Consider the following 18159-nt stretch of genomic DNA (forward strand, 5'->3'; position numbering starts at 1 on the left):
AGGCTGTGTTTGACTTAGCGCTTTGAGCGGTTGTTCCCGTCCATATGTGCCAGAGAGAACGGTTATGATAACAGCTCTGGTAATGATTCTAACAATGCCGGAGCCTTGGCGAAGGCAGATCCGTCTTATAAAGAACCATCTCTCAGGCTGGGGATGACAGGGTCGCAGGGTAGAGGCCGCGCTCTGGCCCTCGGACCACCGACGCTCGCCTATGCGTGCGCGAGTGTGTGTTAAGGCTGTGATTGGAGGAGAAGGCCGCAGTGCTCCCAGTGGCTTGCCAATTAGGACACTCACATCCATAAATATTTCAACCTCCTTCTTATATAGGTCAGGCCTCTCTCGATCACTGTCTCTCACACTCTGCCTCTCTTCACCCTCGCACCCATAATATTTCATGTCAGGAGTTGCACAGTACCTTTTGTCATGTCTCTGGCTTGAAAGAGAGCCCTGATGATGCAGAGCATTAAGCTGTTTCTTGGGTGCATGGAGAGGTCACAGAGGACACGGCTTTTTGTTGAATGCTTCTGCATTAAACCCCAGTGATGTATTTTTATATCTGCCCATTTCCATTTCATGGACACACACCTGGTATTTCCATAATGAGGAGTTTCACGCCGCCTCTGGGTGGCCAAACGCAGAGAAGAGCTGCCTCTGCTCTCACATTCAGGAGAGAGAGAGGGGAGATAGTTATGCAACAGAAATGATGTCACGTCAGGTGAAGGCCCGTCGGAAGTGACATCACCAGGGAGCTTGCCGGTCCAAAATCGAGGGGACACACCGGTGATGTCATCAAAGATCATCAGGGAGATTGTTGGTGCTGTGGTTGCTGAGCAGAAAACAGACAAATCTGACTATATTCTGCTAAACATGCAGCCCTGCTTTAACACACTGATCTGCTGTCCTTATGCTGACACACACACACACACACACACACACACAAATACAAACAAACATATCAGTAGCTTCTGTGTGTGTGTCTGTTCCGTGAGTCCTCAGCTCTCCCAATAGCAGGGCAGTTTGCACATCCACACGGGGTTATATAAGCCAGCTGAGGCACACTAAAGCGCCAGTGGGTTTTTAGATCATGCCGTGTCGGAGCTCCCATCATCCACTGCTCTACTGGGCGCTAAGCAGCTGAGAGAGAAGAAAGAGGGGAAGAAAACGCCCAGTTATGCAACCTACTAATTCAAAACTGAAAGACATCAATTCACAATAATGTTGAGAGGAAGATGATGTGAGGGGAGGAGGGATGTGTGTGTGTCTAATGAACTGTTGGTCAGAGGAGGATTTGAATTTCAGTGTTTTGCATTATCAAATACCATTTCCAATATCATTTGTTGATGGTCGAGACGGTTTTTGTAAGATTTTATTGAGCAAACAATTCATGAAGAAACCAAACCTTAATCCAAATCATTACATGCAGCAGCTAATTCAAGCAATTCAATTAATAGATTGATTGTTTATTCTATGAAATATCCTATGTGTTGTCCTTACATGTCTTATTTTGTCCCAACAGTCCAGTTCCCCTATATATTCACTTTCAGATGACACAAGACAAAGCAAAACACAAGATCCTTTGAGAGACAGGAACCTGAGAACACTTGGCATGTTAGTTATTTATGCTTGAAAAATGACTGAGATGAGATTATCACAGATTATTTTTCAATCACTCAAAAAAAAAAAAAATTGCGTCAAACCTGCAGCAGGTCTTACAGAGGACGCACCATCCTCCATCACTTCACCACTGACTCATTTACTGCCTCATGTTGGTTTAGGGGTTTTATTAAAGCATTTTTTCTCATATTCATGGCTACAACATTTTTGACTCCTTCAGGCTGCATATTTTCTTGTTTTCAGATCAAAAACGTCTTTGTTTTTCTCACCCAGCAGCCCACTGGAAAGAATCCCCCAATCATGCAGCGTGTCCCAGTTCCAAAGTACAGACTAATACTTAAAAGTGCAAGCTGTATTCTGATGTTGATACTGCACTGTTTTAGCAGTAAATAATTATTGTGAACAGGAAATGATGCAATGCGGGTCAATCAGTATGCAACTGCAGAATGAAATCATTAAGGGAAAGCAGCTATAATCAATATTTTCATACGTAAACTATCAAACGTTTACTTGTATGAGCAACATGTCACCCCTAGTGATCAACCCACAGAGAATTAGCACTTGGCTCTGCAGTTCCCCTCAACTCTACTGAGTGACTTCCTCATTTATTTTGCCCAAAATCAGAAATCGCAAATTTGCCTAAAGGGGCTTTACAATCTGTACAGTATGCAACACCCTCTATACGTAAACCCCTGATTCGGATAATGAAAGATTAATCCCACATTCAAGTGCATTCAATTTTCCTGTGTGTCCTCACAGTCAGAATAAGCATATAATATGGAATTAGGGCACAGCGTTGGGTTCCCACGATTCATTTACAGTGGCCCACAGGCAAGTAGTTTCAGCATGGGAACAAGTCAGACATCAGTTGAAATACAAAAAGCTGCAGTATCAGGGCCGTTTTTGGCCCCTCAATTATCTTTCTTATGGACTGTTTTTGCCCCGAGCCAGCGTTGATGTCTGCCTCTGGTGTTTGAATGTGTTCATCTGAGAGTATTCGCTGACATTGATGACAGAAGGGCAGGCATGTCACAGCCTGTGTCACCCTGGGGCCTCGCGGCAGACTGGACGCCAGCCTGAACTGGCTTTGACGTCGCCCGATAAAATCAATGGGTTTGGGGCAGGACACGCAGGGGGCTTGTAGGGCAGAGCAGAGGGGGGTAACGACACTGGCTTGTCCAGTCTCTTATACCAGAGTGCAGAATCTCTGGTACCAGTTTGTATACAAGAGTGTGTGTGTATTCGTGTGTGTGTGTGTGTGTGCGTGCATGTGTGGGGAGGGGGCTTTAATGTGATCACATGATCTTAGATGGGGTTGTCAGAGAGGTAGATGATGTGTTAATACTAGTCGAAGAAGTTAACATGCAGCTCATGCCCCTGTGTTTGCTTTAGCAGCTGTCCCACTCGGTCGCAGCGACATTGAGCGTCCTGTACTTCTAGCCGTATCCAAGGCAACAAATAAGGAACCCATTGACTGATACATAAAACACACAGCGCACAGACATGGGCCAATAAATTAAAAGCCAATCATTTTTGTCCTGGTTGACCGAGTGAGTGCTAGCACTCTAACTTTATATCTTATTAACGGGGGAATATAGAGACAGCGCAGCTTGTAAAACTCAGAGGTGAGAGAGTGTGTCCTCGTATTACAGGGAGATTAGAAAATACAGGACGAGCCGCAGTGTTTGGTCGTCACTGGGGCATCGTCAAAAGACGGCTGCACCCTCTCAGATCAGTTTTACAAACACACATTTATTCATCAGTGGTGATCTGTAACAGTCACCACTGTGAGAGAGAATGGTTAATTATGTACTCGTGTCCTTTTTATCTCCAAACATAAAGCAGCAGAGAGACGGGTTTGACCGTTTGTGGGCTTTTTATGCAAAACATGTCAAAATAAGAAGAGTTTTAGTATTGCAAGACAGATGGAAAGCTGATCTACAAGCAATAAAAAAGCAAATTTAAAAGCAAAAGCACATCAATAGCATATTTTAGGGGAAACTCCAAAAAATGTAGTGTTTCCATTTACACTTTAGTTTCTCTGCACTGTAGAAGTTGACTACAATGCTTTAGTGTACTTCAGTCTGGAGTTGTTGTTCTTAACCCTCTATTACCCATGAACAGTAAAGACAAGGAAAACACAGACATTGAGTAAAGATGAGAGGAAAACCAATAATTATAGGCTGCAAACACATGAGATGCATCGTGAGACGTATTGTGGCAAAATGTTCATATTCAGTCATTCTCATGTAAAAAAAATCATTAAAATGAATGACTACTGTACATTTAAACTCACAGGTCCTTACACATGTGTAAGGCATACATTTGCAATGTATTGCAAAAAAATGGGTTCAAAAGGAATAATATGACTTCAACTTTGTAATAAATGTCTTTATCATATCAGACATATCATTATCAAACCTTCATATTATGTTTTATCCTTCCTGAATCTAGTTTGATGCATGATTGAAGAGCTCACAGCGATTTAATATGAACACTGACTTCTGAATAAATATTTTTTATCAGTTCACTCCAATCACGCAGCCCTTATATTGGTATAACCAAAGATGAAACCTGCAAAGTGCTAAACTGAAATTAACCACAAGAATTCATTCAAGTACTGTGCTGAAGCATCATTTTGAAGTACTTCCATTTTACTTTATACCTCTACTCCACTACATTTCTGAGGGAAGTATTGTACTTTTTACAATAACTTACGTTACTTAACATGAATCATACATAATATATTCAACAAATGCATTCTAAAATCATTCTAATAGACTTTATTGATTATAAACATATATTACAGTTAGCTCCATATTTACCAGCTGTTATGTTAAAGTGATACATTTTGATGTTAATACTTTTGTACTTTTACTCAATTGAATTGAATTTTTTTCACATAAATGCTGGATTTTGCTTGTAAGTATTTCTATGCTGTGGGATTATTGCTTTTACTTAAGTTAAAGGTCTGAGTGCTTCTTCCACGACTGGTTCAGCGTGGCGTTTACTACCACACTGACGTGTGATGTTAGCCACGCTAAGCTGTGGCACAGCGCTGTCACGCTGACGTTCAGCCGTGATCTGTGGGGACATTAGCAGTGGAGTGGATGGTAATTACAGTAATTGAAATGTGTTCTGTGGAAGGAACTTTAATTGTCGAGCCGGCCTGTCATGTGAAGTGATTTCAGTGTGAGGGAGCTTTTTTCCTGTGTTCCACTGACCCGTCTGTGTGTGTGTGTGTGTGTGTGTGTGTGTGTGTGTGTGCGTGATGTTATGTTAATATGACAGAGCAGTATTCAGTAGGAAGACTACTGGGCTCTAATGATAGCTGTGTGTATGTGCAGGGCGGTGGTGGTGGTGGTAGAAGAAGTATTTAGATCATTTACTTAAGTAAAAGTACTGATACAATGTGAAATGTAAAAATACTCCACTACAAGTAGAAGTCCTGCATTTTAAACCTAACTTCAGTAAAAATATCAAAGTATAATCAGGAAAATGCACATCTGCAGTAAAATGGTCGCTGTTCCTGTTATTTTCATTTGTTTTCGGATTAATATTACTGCTGCGTTAATGTAGATGTTTAAGGTTGGGCTAATGTTAACTGCATTATATGTTGTTGGTAGTTTAATCTACAGCAATGCATCATGGTCCATAATATTGTCATACGTTTGTAGTGTTGCTGTCCTGTGAGAACCAAGTATCTGTAAAACATCAAATTATTATTACAAAAAGAGCCAATTTTTTAAGTTTTTAAATTAAATTATTCTTCAAGGAGGAGCATACACCAATTTAGTAACTAGCTGTCAGACAAATGTAGTGCAGTCAAAAGTACAATACTTGAAATGTAGTGGAGTAGAAGTATACATTGCATGAAATCTCTCCAGCTCTGGTCTTAAACAGTCCTCTGTCATGGATACAGGAAAAAAAATGATAATGCTCTCGTTGATTTTTGTTTGTTGAGGGCATCCTGCTTCAAAAAACTGCTGCAGAATGCTTTGTATTAGAATTACCGTTTCAGATATGAGAACTCAAAGTAACTCTCACTAAAGTTTATGTCTCTAACCTTTTTGGCTCCACAGAGGTCACCACCTAGCATGTGAATAGTTCACTAAAGCGTCGGAACCAATAAATAACAGAGGCAGCTATTTAAGAAACTCTGCACGGCTTCATTTCCCATTAACGGGACAAAAAAATCAGATTCTTAAATGATCATGTAACACACAGGCTGCGGCTCAGAGGTAGAGTGTGTCGTCCATCTACGGCTCCAGCTTGTCAAAGTGTCCTTGAGCAAGACACTGATCCCCAACTTGCTTCACGCACTGCATGGCTTCAGTGTGTGAGTGTGTGTGAAAGAATAATCTCCTCCTGTGTGAATGATGATGATGTGTGAATGAGGATGTAATGTAAAAGTGCTTTGAGTAGAAAGGTGCATTCTGCTCCGAAGCACCAGGACTGTTGATTTATTGAGTTGAACACGTCTTTTAACGACAAAATAACCCTGTTTGTGTTACTCTGTTGTAACTCTACGCTGAAGTCTTTTCATTCGATGCAGATTGCTGATGATGACAGATCATTCACTTCTGGATAAAGTTTACTAATAAAACCTGCAGTGAATTCAAGCTGGAAAGGAATTTAATGTGTGGATTTTGATGTTTTTAAAAATTACTTAAATGATTAGCTGATTATCAAAATAGTTTTCAAAATTTATTTAGTTTCAGGTCATTTTCAACACTAAATTGCTTAAGAGTTCAAATTATTCTTGTTCAAAGGAAGAATCCCAATATTAAAGTCTTGTTGTTCTTGTCACTTGGAATACAGAACGGAGAAGAATGTACAAATAGACAAAAATGAAAAAATAATGAAGACAGTATAGATTAGTATAAATGTGAACAACGGGACACAAAATGACTCATCAGCAAATTCCCAGAGGTGTCTTAAACGTCAAATCTGAACACCTCAGTCCTCACTCCTGTTCTACTCCTAAATGCAAGCGAGTGAGACTTGCATTTATATTCTAATCAATTCTAAGTCAAATTGTATGCTGCCTGTGAGGTGTGTTGTCAAGACACATAAGCTGATAGATGCAGGCTGAAAGCTGCGTAAGCAGTCCTGCACATTTTGAATTTAGCCACCAAGGCTAGTTTCTTTTGTTTATGCACATTGTCTCACACTTTGTATTAAAATACAAAGCACCCTGTAGCCACTCCCACTGGATATTTGGTGCCACTTCTGATGGGAGGGTGTTCGTTGTGAGGGTTGAGAGTTGGCGCTGAGGGGCAACGAGCCTCTTGGTCAGGACGAGGACGATGCAAGGGCTCAGTATTGAGGAAGAGGAGGAGAAGGAGGTGTGGAGGGGATTAATAAGCGTTTGTAGTATTAAATCAATGTGCCTGGGAGCTGAGGCACCTGATTAGCATGACCCTGTCCTGCACATCAGCACATTCTGGGCTGGGGGAGGCTGATTAAGAGCCAATGCTAATTTCCTCTCAACCCTGTCAATGAAAGAGAGTGAGAGAGAAAGTAAGAAAGACGGAGAGGAGAGAGAGAGGGATGGAAGGTGCAAAGAGAAGACAGTGTGCATGTTTATTCACATACATGTATGCAGTGTACATTTATGTGTTTTATGGATGTCAGTTGAATATACAGATGTGAGGCACAAGCTACAGCACGGCAAAAAGAGCCCCGGAGATGTCATGGACCAAAAGAAGTCCTTTGCGTGGACGATTTAGTCATTTGTGCTCTCAAAATCAGCATAACTTGTCACCTTCATGCTGTTAGTCTTGCCTTGCGTGCACCCTTCACACGTTCACTACGGACTGATTGGATTTAATACAGTCTGATTTTGAGTTTGGACCAAGATGTGCAAATAAACTTTGGCTTTTGGCTGTTTAACACAATGTTGTGTTACCTTTGAGATGTTTTACACGTTAACTGTAAAAACTCCCTCAAACTTCAGACAAGAGGCAAAATCCATGATATGATTCTTAAGTGTAAAGTGCAAATGATCGAATCAAGCCAGATTAGACTCATTTTTCTGTTGGTCATCTCCTGGGCTTCGTAAAGATCAAACAAACTAATAATTTGTTACTTGGGAGCCTTATTTGTGAAAAAGTTGACCTGGGAGCTGGTTTGTCACATACATGAAATACATGAAATAATACAATGCTTGTACGGTACTATTAATAAGGAATTAAAGAGAATTTAATATGACCTTTGTGATGCTGATCGACAGAAGACAAAGAAATGTTTTGATGATCTAATATACTAAATATTTCTTGGCAAACATATTTATCCTCTTTAACAGGACACATCTAAATAATCACCGGTGCAGCCAGTTTGTTTTAGAAGTGATCAAACTAGTTACACGTATAGTTTTAGTGATTTTGTCTTAGATAGGTGGCCCTTTAGTGAAACATAAACTCTAAACTTTAAATGCAATATATAGAATCTAACTCAATTTGACTTCAAGATGAACATCATATACAGGGACTATAACTCTGGCTTAACTGACTGACTCCCTTGCTCCCTTGTGTGTTCGTGTCCTGGTGCTCTGGGAAATTAAAACACAGTCTATAGAAATTTTGATTATTTACAATTTGGACTCAGGTTGTCCACAGTGGCGCTGAGGAGGGCTAGCTGCTGTAGATACCCAGCCATGGGCCTGCATGGGTGTTGAGTCTCATTAAGTTGTTTGTCAGCCAGTGCTGGAGAGTGCCAGCGCTCGGACACCAGCCTGAGCTGCAGCCGTGCCAATCAATACAGCACACACAGTATCCGCTCTCACCCTGTGTCTCTGTGAGCAGGTTGGCACGCATGCTGGCAGGACGACAGGCCCGGGCGGGGCTAACAATCCTCCATCACTCATTACTAGAGATCCTGCCCCAGTGCAGCCACCAACAGGCCAGAGCGAGACGCCGCCTGTGTCTGAACGCTGTACGATGCACTACAGGCCTGGAGGACAGACAAAATGAAACCAGTGTGACCCATTAATATTAGATGGGAATAAGTTTAATAACATTCTCATATACTGTTTGTCTCGTCCGTATAAAGCTAGCACCAGCAGCTTAGCTTATGATATAGGCTGGAGACGGGGGAAACAGCTAGCCACTTTTCTTACATACTAGTCCACCGTAGAGGGCACTTTAGCATGTTTGATCTACTATAGGGCGCATAAGGCACATTGTCTTCATTTTGAACTATGTCTTTGGAATATGAATTATTTGTATTGTTACATTCCTCATTCGTTTACTTTTCCAGTCTCCCATCCTCTCTTATGATCATTCCAAAATCAGGGTAACTCAGTCGCTTCCTCATACATGTGTATACGAAGGATCAGAGAAACCAAATAGTGCCAATATTCAGCATTCTTGCTCAATAAAATCAAAGTAGATGAGATTTCCTCCATCTGGGGAAAGTCAACTGTGCCAATCGTCATTTTAGGCTACTGACAGGAAAACATCCAGTGATCGTGGTGGTAAATAGAAAAGTGCCAATCATCATGAAGCAGACAGTATAAAAACTAGTATTAATAGAAATCAGTTAGTTGTCAGTTTGAGGAAAGATGTAATTTTGGCTCTTCTTTGCCTTTGAAGATTATGTTCCATTTGAATAAAACCTACAAGAGTTTTGGTGCAACTTCTTATTATTCATGCTATAAAGGTACCCCACTGGGACTTCAAACAAGATGCAAATGTAGATAAACTTCCATGAATAGGCTGAAAACTCTTTTTAATGTTTCTGAACAAGAAACCATAAAAAGGGTCTTGAACTCCACTTGGTGGCTACATACATGATATATACTAATAGACTGAGGCTAAACCTAGATTTTGTTTAAACGTGACCATTGAATGGTTTGGATGCCTGTAAAACACAGTGTTGTGTGTGACCACCCATTACTGCCAGAGAGAGTGCAGAGCTGGTCTTCAGCCCCAGAAACACTCCCTAACTGGGTGTCACATGAATGTGGGTGTTGCGGGGGAAGAAACAGAAGATGCGGCTCTCTCTGTGATCGTGACCTCGACCCAAATCAAAACGGCGACCTCAGTGCTAATCACAGGGCTCCCTAGAGCATCCTTTCATGTGGGCCGAGGCGAGGGCTTCAGAAACACAACACGCTGCGGAGGTCGCCACTGTCATTAGCTATTAGCACGGAGGTCAAAGCTTTCATTTGGATGGGTTGTTGTTTTCCAGCAGCCGGAGATTGACAGTGTTTTACCACACAGGGGAGTCGCCATGGTTCCTTCCCAGGACTGTAGCCATCTCAGCAGCCCCCTTTCAGAATAATGCCACCCTGGCTGAGATAATCGCCCTTCACCAACCCTCCTCCGTAAACTGTAGCGTATGTAAAGTCAATAAGTACCACAGTTGCTTTTATTCTGTTTTAGATGGTGATTCAGTGCCAAATGGATATAAATAATTACACAATATATATATAATATACTAAAGATGGACAATAAGTTAAGTTTTGAAAGGCTGTTTCATTATTCAAGATGTCATATGTAATAATATATCAGTCACAAGGACCAGTTTACGCTTTTCCAAAGCATTTTTAGTTTTGATTTTTTAAGTTTATTTTGCTGCTGCTACATTTTGCTTAAGTATAATTCGAATGCAGAAAATGTACTTGTAATGAAGTGTTTTTACATTGTTGTATTAGTAGTTTTACTTGAGGAAAGGATCAGAACAGTTCTTTCAGCATTGGGAGAAAGCTATAGTTTGCCAAAAATGGGTCCAAAATGCGATCTTGTATTTCGTTGTTTGTTTTGTTTTATTCTAATATGGGCAAAAATAATAATTCTTTATCTGTTATTCTTGTTATAGCTTGTATGCCAAGAGAAGCCTAGAGGTCCTGTGTCTCTAATCACGTTCATAAAAAAGATGAAATTATACATTTTTAGTAATTCTGTTGCTGGATGGTAGCCATCACAGCAGCTCCATCAGAATAACTCCATCCTTGCTGAGATAATTGCCAATATCACAGTACCTCTTCTTCATTTCGTGAAAATGTTGATATAACTACAATGGTAATCCAGTCTGTATTATCACCCACTATTTTGTTTTTTAGCATTTGAATGCCGTTAAAATTTCATTTATTTCAGCATTTAAGTCATTGTGAGCTGCCGCAAGTAAAATTAACTGATAAAAATTCATTTCATTGAAAGATTTTGTATGTCTGATCAGTAAGATATGTCAGAGGATGGCTAACATTCTTAGCCAGTCGCTAATGTTTAATGGAAGGTCAACATCAGCTCAGTATATCAACAAATCAATATATTTGTCTACCTCTGTGCAGCACTGTTAAACATGGTGTATCATGGACCTGTCCTTTTATTTCTGCACTAACCCATCCAAAGCACAGTCTAGTCCCTGTCTATCTGTCAGCCTGTCAGTCTCTCTGGCTGCCTCCCCCTCGGGATGCTGCTGTGCTTAAACATCCCTTCAGGCAGGATCCAAAACTCTGACAGGGGCTCAGCTGATCCTTAAAAGATGGAAAGTGAAGATGTGAAACCCCCAGAATGCAGCAAGGAAGGATTGATTTTAAATAGGTGGCCTTTCTGATAGATGCAGCCTCACTGCCTCGGGGCATAGTTATTGTCCCGACTTCCACCAACAACTCCCAGTCTGCCGTCACTGCAGGCAACAAGCTGCTGGGAGACACGGCGATCTGAGCCTCACACGGTATGTACGCTGTGTGAACGCTGACACACTGTGTATTATACAGGAGGACAGAGTGCCTCCTGACATGAAAAAATCTGCAGGGACTTTCTTCTTTTCTTCGGAGGTGGAGCATGGTCAGCAAACCCAGGGGCAGCAAACTGGAGCCCCGATCCCAGGGAAAGCACAGTGCATGCTGGGAGGTCACTGTGAAGGTCACTGCATTTTCAGTGTGCTGCTAAACATGGATGTTAACACAGAGAATACATATGACTGGAGAAGCACTGCAGGCCAGTTGACCCTCGAAGCCATACAAATGAGTTTTGCCCTGGAAAGCTCCCACATCACAACCCCCTATCACTGCTTTCAAGAGTTTTCAGAAGCTCTGCAGACCTGAGGCACTTGTTCTGTAGAGACCAGCTGCCATACAGTGTTCTTATATCTTTAGATATAATGCGGTTTGAAGAAGGGTTCAAACAATATGGGCTTTTCAAGTCAGATACTGTTGTTATACTTGATATTCTTTTGCTACAGGTGCCAGTAGTCAACATTTTGTACTCTTCAAAGGTTTTTTTAAAGGATTTTCCACTGACCTGTATTCTTATTGTTTTCTTAAAATTCTAAAACAGCATTTACACTTTAGTGAGACTCTAGTCACTCAAGTCATGTGATGTTTACTACGTAGGGCAAGATGATCCAGCACCTCTTTTCAGAGGAAGGACAAACTCTGGCATGCATTAGATATCTATATTAACAATTAATTAACTAAAAAAACATACCATTTTACAGATTTTACAGTATTTTATTGTAGGGTTGACAGTTTTATTTTTTGCAAGTTTGACTGACTGTCATCATTGTTGCTGTCAGACTAACTTATCATAACTTTGCACTCGCCACCTCTGTTGTACAGTAAAGGGAAATCCAGTTCCATTGTTGGTTCTATTGTATTTTCAGGCCTTTTTTTTTTTTTTACAGATAATAGAGACAACAGTAAATCAGGGAGAAAGATGCAACAAGCTCAGCTGGATTCAAACCTGAACACGTTGTGGTTCATGGTCAACGTCAAAATCCCAAACCTAAAGCCTTAGTGTGTTTGTAACGTTACATAAATCATTTAAAACTTTTGTCTCAGAGTCTGCCAAAAAGTACACGGAGAATAGCCAACAGGACTGGCTATCGTTGTTAACTGCTCTGATCACTTCCTGGGCTATAGCTATATGTTTGGTTAGCCACCTAACAAATATCTCAAGTAATAACAAACTCCCATTTCTTATTGTGTCCAGTTGACTTTGGGAAGGTGAAACTATGGAAGCAAATGATGACCTGACCAAAAATATTTTAATCACATAATCTGATTGATACCCTTCAGGCTTAAATGCTTATCCTTGGTATCCTAGAATCTTATGTCTTGAATTTTAGTGTCTGAGTTTGTAAGCAACTAGATGTCTTGAATATTGAATTTGAGCAATTTGAATATGGTTTCTGAATATTGGGCACTTTGATTTTCTCTGAATTAGTGAATTCAAAAATAATACTTATGTTTGTACTGCAAGTCATTTTTTGAATTTGCACAATTCGATTGACTAGTAAAAAAAATGAAAGATGGCCAAATCAGACCACATAAAGTCAAAGAAAAATAATTAAGCGCTATAAACTTCATGTATACAGCAGTGATTCACCCTTATACTACAAACATACATGTAACATATAAGGACTACCACCTGGGATCCCTCGGGACCCACAGAATAAAGAAAGTTAAATGAAAACAAATATTTTAAGATAGGAAATCTGTGTCTGTGGCATCTGTGTCTCCTTGAAATTGACTGACAGAATGATTGACTAAATGAATAAATTAAGACTAACGACAAACATGAACTCAATAAATCTATTAAAAGTGCACAGGAGGAACTGGGTGCTTTTGACTGGGGTCCGCCAGAACCAGTGTCTTCAAAATGCATGATATGAAGTCACACAGAACCTCTCTGAGGTTTCTTAAACTCTCGTGTCACCTTGATTCCCTGCACTATTAAACAGCCCCACTGTCAACAATTAATACATTTGGCTGGCCCCTCTGTCCCTTTTTTGTCTCTGCAAATGAAGCTGATGGATGAAAACGAGCCCCGGTGCCCTCTCCCAGGTAATGTGCTGTGAATGGCAGTGTCAATATCTTCAGGGTTAACAGGATAGAGGGATGGAGGCAGAGGAGGGGGGAGAAGAATTTAGGAAGAGCGATGCATTTAGAGCGGGACACAGGAGCAGGGTCAACTCTCAGGACAACTTAATATTTAATCAACCCACCTCACCGGTAACCATAAACCCCACAATCCCCTCTGGTCGTGCAAGGAGACAAGTGGGAGGTGAGGGGGTGAGAAAGACAGGGGGAGGGCGAGACGACACTTTATCTCTCAAATGGTCTTGTGCTTTGACTGAGTACGAATTAAGTGAGAGAGAGATGGAAAAGAAGGAAAGAAAAGATGAGACGTTTGGCGGGTGAAAATAACGGCAGATGACTGTGTGCAGTAGACAGAGACGAAAGACAAATGGAAGATGGGGAGTGACGGCATTAAAGTCTTCTTCATAATGCGGACTGGAGCTCAGCCGCAGGGCTGTTTCAGGGAAGGTTAAAGAAAGTGATAAGCACACCGTGATGCTAAATGATGGCATGATGAATACAGGTCAAAACCCACTCATAAAGGTGCTCGCTCAGCTTAACGGCTTCAGCTAGTTACTATCTTTTTACTCAATATAAGACGATATATTCATGTATACATGTACAATATTCCATTACTGCTGTCCTTTAAAGGTAACTGGTCTCTAACCAAACAACTATGGAGGACCACATGCATCATGGTGATCGTTATAAGTGCACTGATATTTAATCAAACAAGGAAAACAGGAATTTATTACAGATCTCACACATGAATTAATTCATCCATTAATAAATTGGTCAAATTAATAACAACATGAAGCAATCAATAATTACACTGAAAATGCAAGTGTTAAAAGCACATCAGCATTTACATGACACTTTGGGCCTTTAGTTTACAAAAAGCACAGACTGTTATTTATGTTATTCAAACGTAAGGGGGGGGGGCACATATATATGTCAGAATGAATATCATGTGGATTATTTATTTATTATGTCATTAGAATTAAATTAATTTATCTATTTGGGTCCATTAAAGTGTTTATCACTAGAATCATTAGAAAATGAAACATCTTATGTGCAATCCTCTGGGATTTTCTTTGTACAAGGGAAAGGTTTTGGCCTGATGGTGGCACAAGTAGAAAGGTCAGGCGGTCACCAAAATCATTAGTATTCTGCCTCTTGGGGCCGCAAATAACCATATAAAGTTTCATGGCAATCTGGCCAGTAGTACTAGTTGAAATATTTACTCTAAGCCAAATGCTGGCCAGACAGATTGATGTCACTGTCCTTGAGAACGTACAAATGTACAGTCTGCAATCCAAATGGGTGCAATTTTCATATGCGTGAACCTTTTCACATCACGGCTGAATTCTCTTCTGCCTTAATGACACTTAGATCGCCATACTAAGATTTTTACTGAACACATGGTCAAAATGTCAGAATCGGAATTGCAGCATTTTATCTAGTATGTTGATCCATTAAAGTGTCTGTCGGCTCAAAACTGTGTTTTGCTTATTGTCACTTTACTTGGGTGTTTGAGCTTCTCTCATCCGTTTAAGTGGGAAAGTTTCTCTGCGCTCTGCTTAAATCAGAATGTAACACGTGTGCGTACAAGAGGATATTGTAACATCACACCTAGTTTGGTGGCCAGATGTCCTAAGTATATATCTTGCATCCAGGATTTGAAAAATATTTCCATTTCAATGATACTGATGATACAATTGCCTTGGCTTCTTATTTTCACCAAATCACTATAAAGCCCAGTCTTCATCTTCATATGCCTTGTTACAACATGGCTGTAGCAGGCTGCGTACTAAAAAAGGGATGCTATACAAAAACAAAAATTGTCTCGTCTTTTTGCCATAAGAGATATTATTAAGTGGGGTCAAAGCATGAAGTTGATCCTCAAAGCTTGACCAAGCCACCAGGTTGTGATGAACGATGGTTCTTCCGGGGCGAGGCACTTTACAGTTTACCTTGTCCACACACACTCATGTACACACAGTGATGGTGGCAGAGCTGTTAAGGTGCTGGCCTGCCTATTGAAACAATTTGGGGTTCAGTGTCTTGCTCTTTGATATGTGGACAGGAGAAGCCACTGAACCCCCACGTCCTACCCGCAGTATTGAGTATATTCAATTCAATTCAATTCAATTCAATTCAATTTTATTTGTATAGCCCAATATCACAACAGAGTGTCTCATAGTGCTTTACAAAGTTCACTGAAATAAACAAGTGTAAGCGAACAAACAATCTAATAAAGAGTCCAGCAGTCGATGAGGCCAGTGGATCAGTCCGATGGATCAGTCCGGTGGATCAGTCCGAGGCATCACCTGCCCTTTATGACCCTCCTTCTTCGGGAAGGAAAAACTCAAAAAACCCAGTGGGAAAAGAGAAACCTCCGGGAGCACCACAGTGAAGGAGAGATCCAGCTCCCAAGGACGGACAGGCTGGAGCCTTGGACAGACGCACATCCATTGGCTGGTGGAGAACCACATCAGCGGGGCCAGGACCAGGATCCATAGGAACCAGGGAACCACATCAGCAGAACCGGGACCAGGATCCACAGGAACCAGAGAACCACATCAGCGGGACCGGGACCAGGACCCACAGGAACCAGAGATCATTATGAACTGCTTTTTGATGATACAAAAATATTATTCTGCATCAAAAACTCTTCATTTGTAATCTGGATCAGCTTTGTACATTGCTAGATATTCTTTAACACACAGAGTCTCGTCAGGCGCCGGTCTTGCTGTAGTTAATTAGTTAGCCCAGTGGAGGGTGAGCGATGAGCGTCCAGCCAGCCGTGGCCACCGCTTGGCACTCTCCTCTACTGCAGCTGTTGACTGCTGCCTATCAGCCCGCCTGTGGGGTAAGGGTGGCTTTCCCACTGAGCCAGCAGGGCGCCACAAAGCCTTGGGGAGTTGGGGGTGTAGAGGATAAGCAAATCCCTGGTAGAGAGAATAACGTGCTGTGAGAGGGGAGCGATGAATGGCAGCAGGTAGGCAGGCAGATGGGCTGCCAGGAGCCCCAGTGGGTCCCTGTGGAGGTGCAGGCGGCGGAGTTCAGCACAGAGCCACCCAGTCCCGCGTCAGCACTTTGGGGAGAAGCTGGGAAAGTGCTGAGGCGGCAGCCACGTGGGGAGATGAGGTGAAGTGGTGAAAATTTAACCAGGCTGATGAAAGTTTAAGTGTGCATGTTAAACAGGAGAGAGGCGGGGGGGTGGGGGGAGGTAAAGTATGAAAGGATGGCAGGAGGTGACAGGAAAAAATGGACAGTTTTAGGAGACTTCCTCATTGTTTCTCCTACATGACTCAAACAACAACTGTCTGCTCCTCAATACTCCAGTATGACCCTAACTTACACCTAAGGGTGTCAACGCAGCTCTTTTTTGACCCTGGCTTGACCTCAAAAGTAACATCATATCTCTCTTCCAGTTTTTGCTTCTTGATAATTAGCTGCAAGGACACTGTTTCACTTCAAGGACACAGGCTACATCCCTCTGCACTGCGGCCTGGCTGATATACATGCCAGAGCCCTGTAGCACTTTAGTTGACTGCCATTCACATGATGCTACATGAAGCTCTGTGTTCTGCAGAGAAGTGTGCTGAGAGAGGGAGAGTCAAGCGGTGTGATTACATAAGGTTGGGTAACAGGCTCACTGTGGGGATACACACTTACTAGACAGTGTTGATGGAGTCTTTCACAGGCCTGATGGGGTGTTGATTAGGATGTGCTCACACACAAGGAGCAGATGCTGAAATGGATTCTAATGTGCTTTTCTCTCTTTGTTTCTCGTTCCCTCTGCTTCATACTCTTCACTTCTTTCATCTCCGCACTCGGCGCTGCCATTTCCCCTCTTTCTTTGCTGCCCCTCTGGCTGTTCTCCTCTCTGTGTGAACACCAAATCACATCCCATTCTCCCTTCGCCTCCTTTCCCCTTTTTTCTTTGCCGCCATCCTCCGCTGGTTTCCAGGTGCCGTGCGAGCCTCCAGCATCTTCCCCATCCTCAGTGTCATCCTGCTCTTCATGGGAGGCCTGTGTATAGCTGCCAGTGAGTTCTACAAGTCACGCCACAACATCATCCTCAGTGCAGGAATCTTCTTTGTGTCTGCAGGTGAGTCAAACAGCCACAACAGTGGACAGGCATTATTCATGGGGCACATGTACAGCTAGTCTTTGAATTAGACCCATTTTTATTTGACAGTGACTCACCAGAGTCACCAACCTCCATGACTGCAACCTGCAGTGGCTTCACAATAAAAGCCTCTGACTGCTTCATGAATAGCTTACAAAAAAGAAAAATAATTCTTTTGTAACCTTTTCGTCATGAAACATTCTCCATATTTGACCGGTTTTCAGTATGATAGTTAAAAATATAGTTTGAAAGAACTGAAAGAATTTTACTATTGTTCCCACTAACCCAGAGATAAGGTCATGGATGACTTAAGACTTAATGGATACCCAGAAAGTCGTTCAGCAACGCTAACTAACGCTAACTGTAAATTATATACAGTATGTCCCTCCACAAGAAAAATATTTATGTGCAATTATGAAAGAAATTATAAGCAGAAGGCAGAAAAATGTAAGTGATAATAGAATTATTTTGTAATGTACAAGGATTTTGTGGCGTCATCCGTGTTTGGATAAGAAACAAGAGGCGCAACAATGTAATACATCGAAACACAAATTACTTTACTGTTACTATTAAGGTTGAATTTATAAACTTTATAAAT

At 41.5% G+C, this 18159-nt stretch overlaps 1 protein-coding gene across 1 annotated transcript in view; it reads left to right on the top strand.

Annotated features, from left to right (window-relative positions):
• Positions 1-18159, top strand: part of cacng2a (calcium channel, voltage-dependent, gamma subunit 2a) — a 61662-nt gene that overhangs the window by 42080 nt on the left and 1423 nt on the right. The window contains exon 3 of the mRNA XM_070848551.1: positions 17400-17540. Coding sequence (XP_070704652.1) covers positions 17400-17540 — 141 coding nt within the window. The remainder of the gene's footprint in view (positions 1-17399; positions 17541-18159) is intronic.

This window comes from Pempheris klunzingeri, chromosome 17 (genome assembly GCF_042242105.1).
Source record: "Pempheris klunzingeri isolate RE-2024b chromosome 17, fPemKlu1.hap1, whole genome shotgun sequence".
Lineage (NCBI taxonomy): Eukaryota > Metazoa > Chordata > Actinopteri > Acropomatiformes > Pempheridae > Pempheris > Pempheris klunzingeri.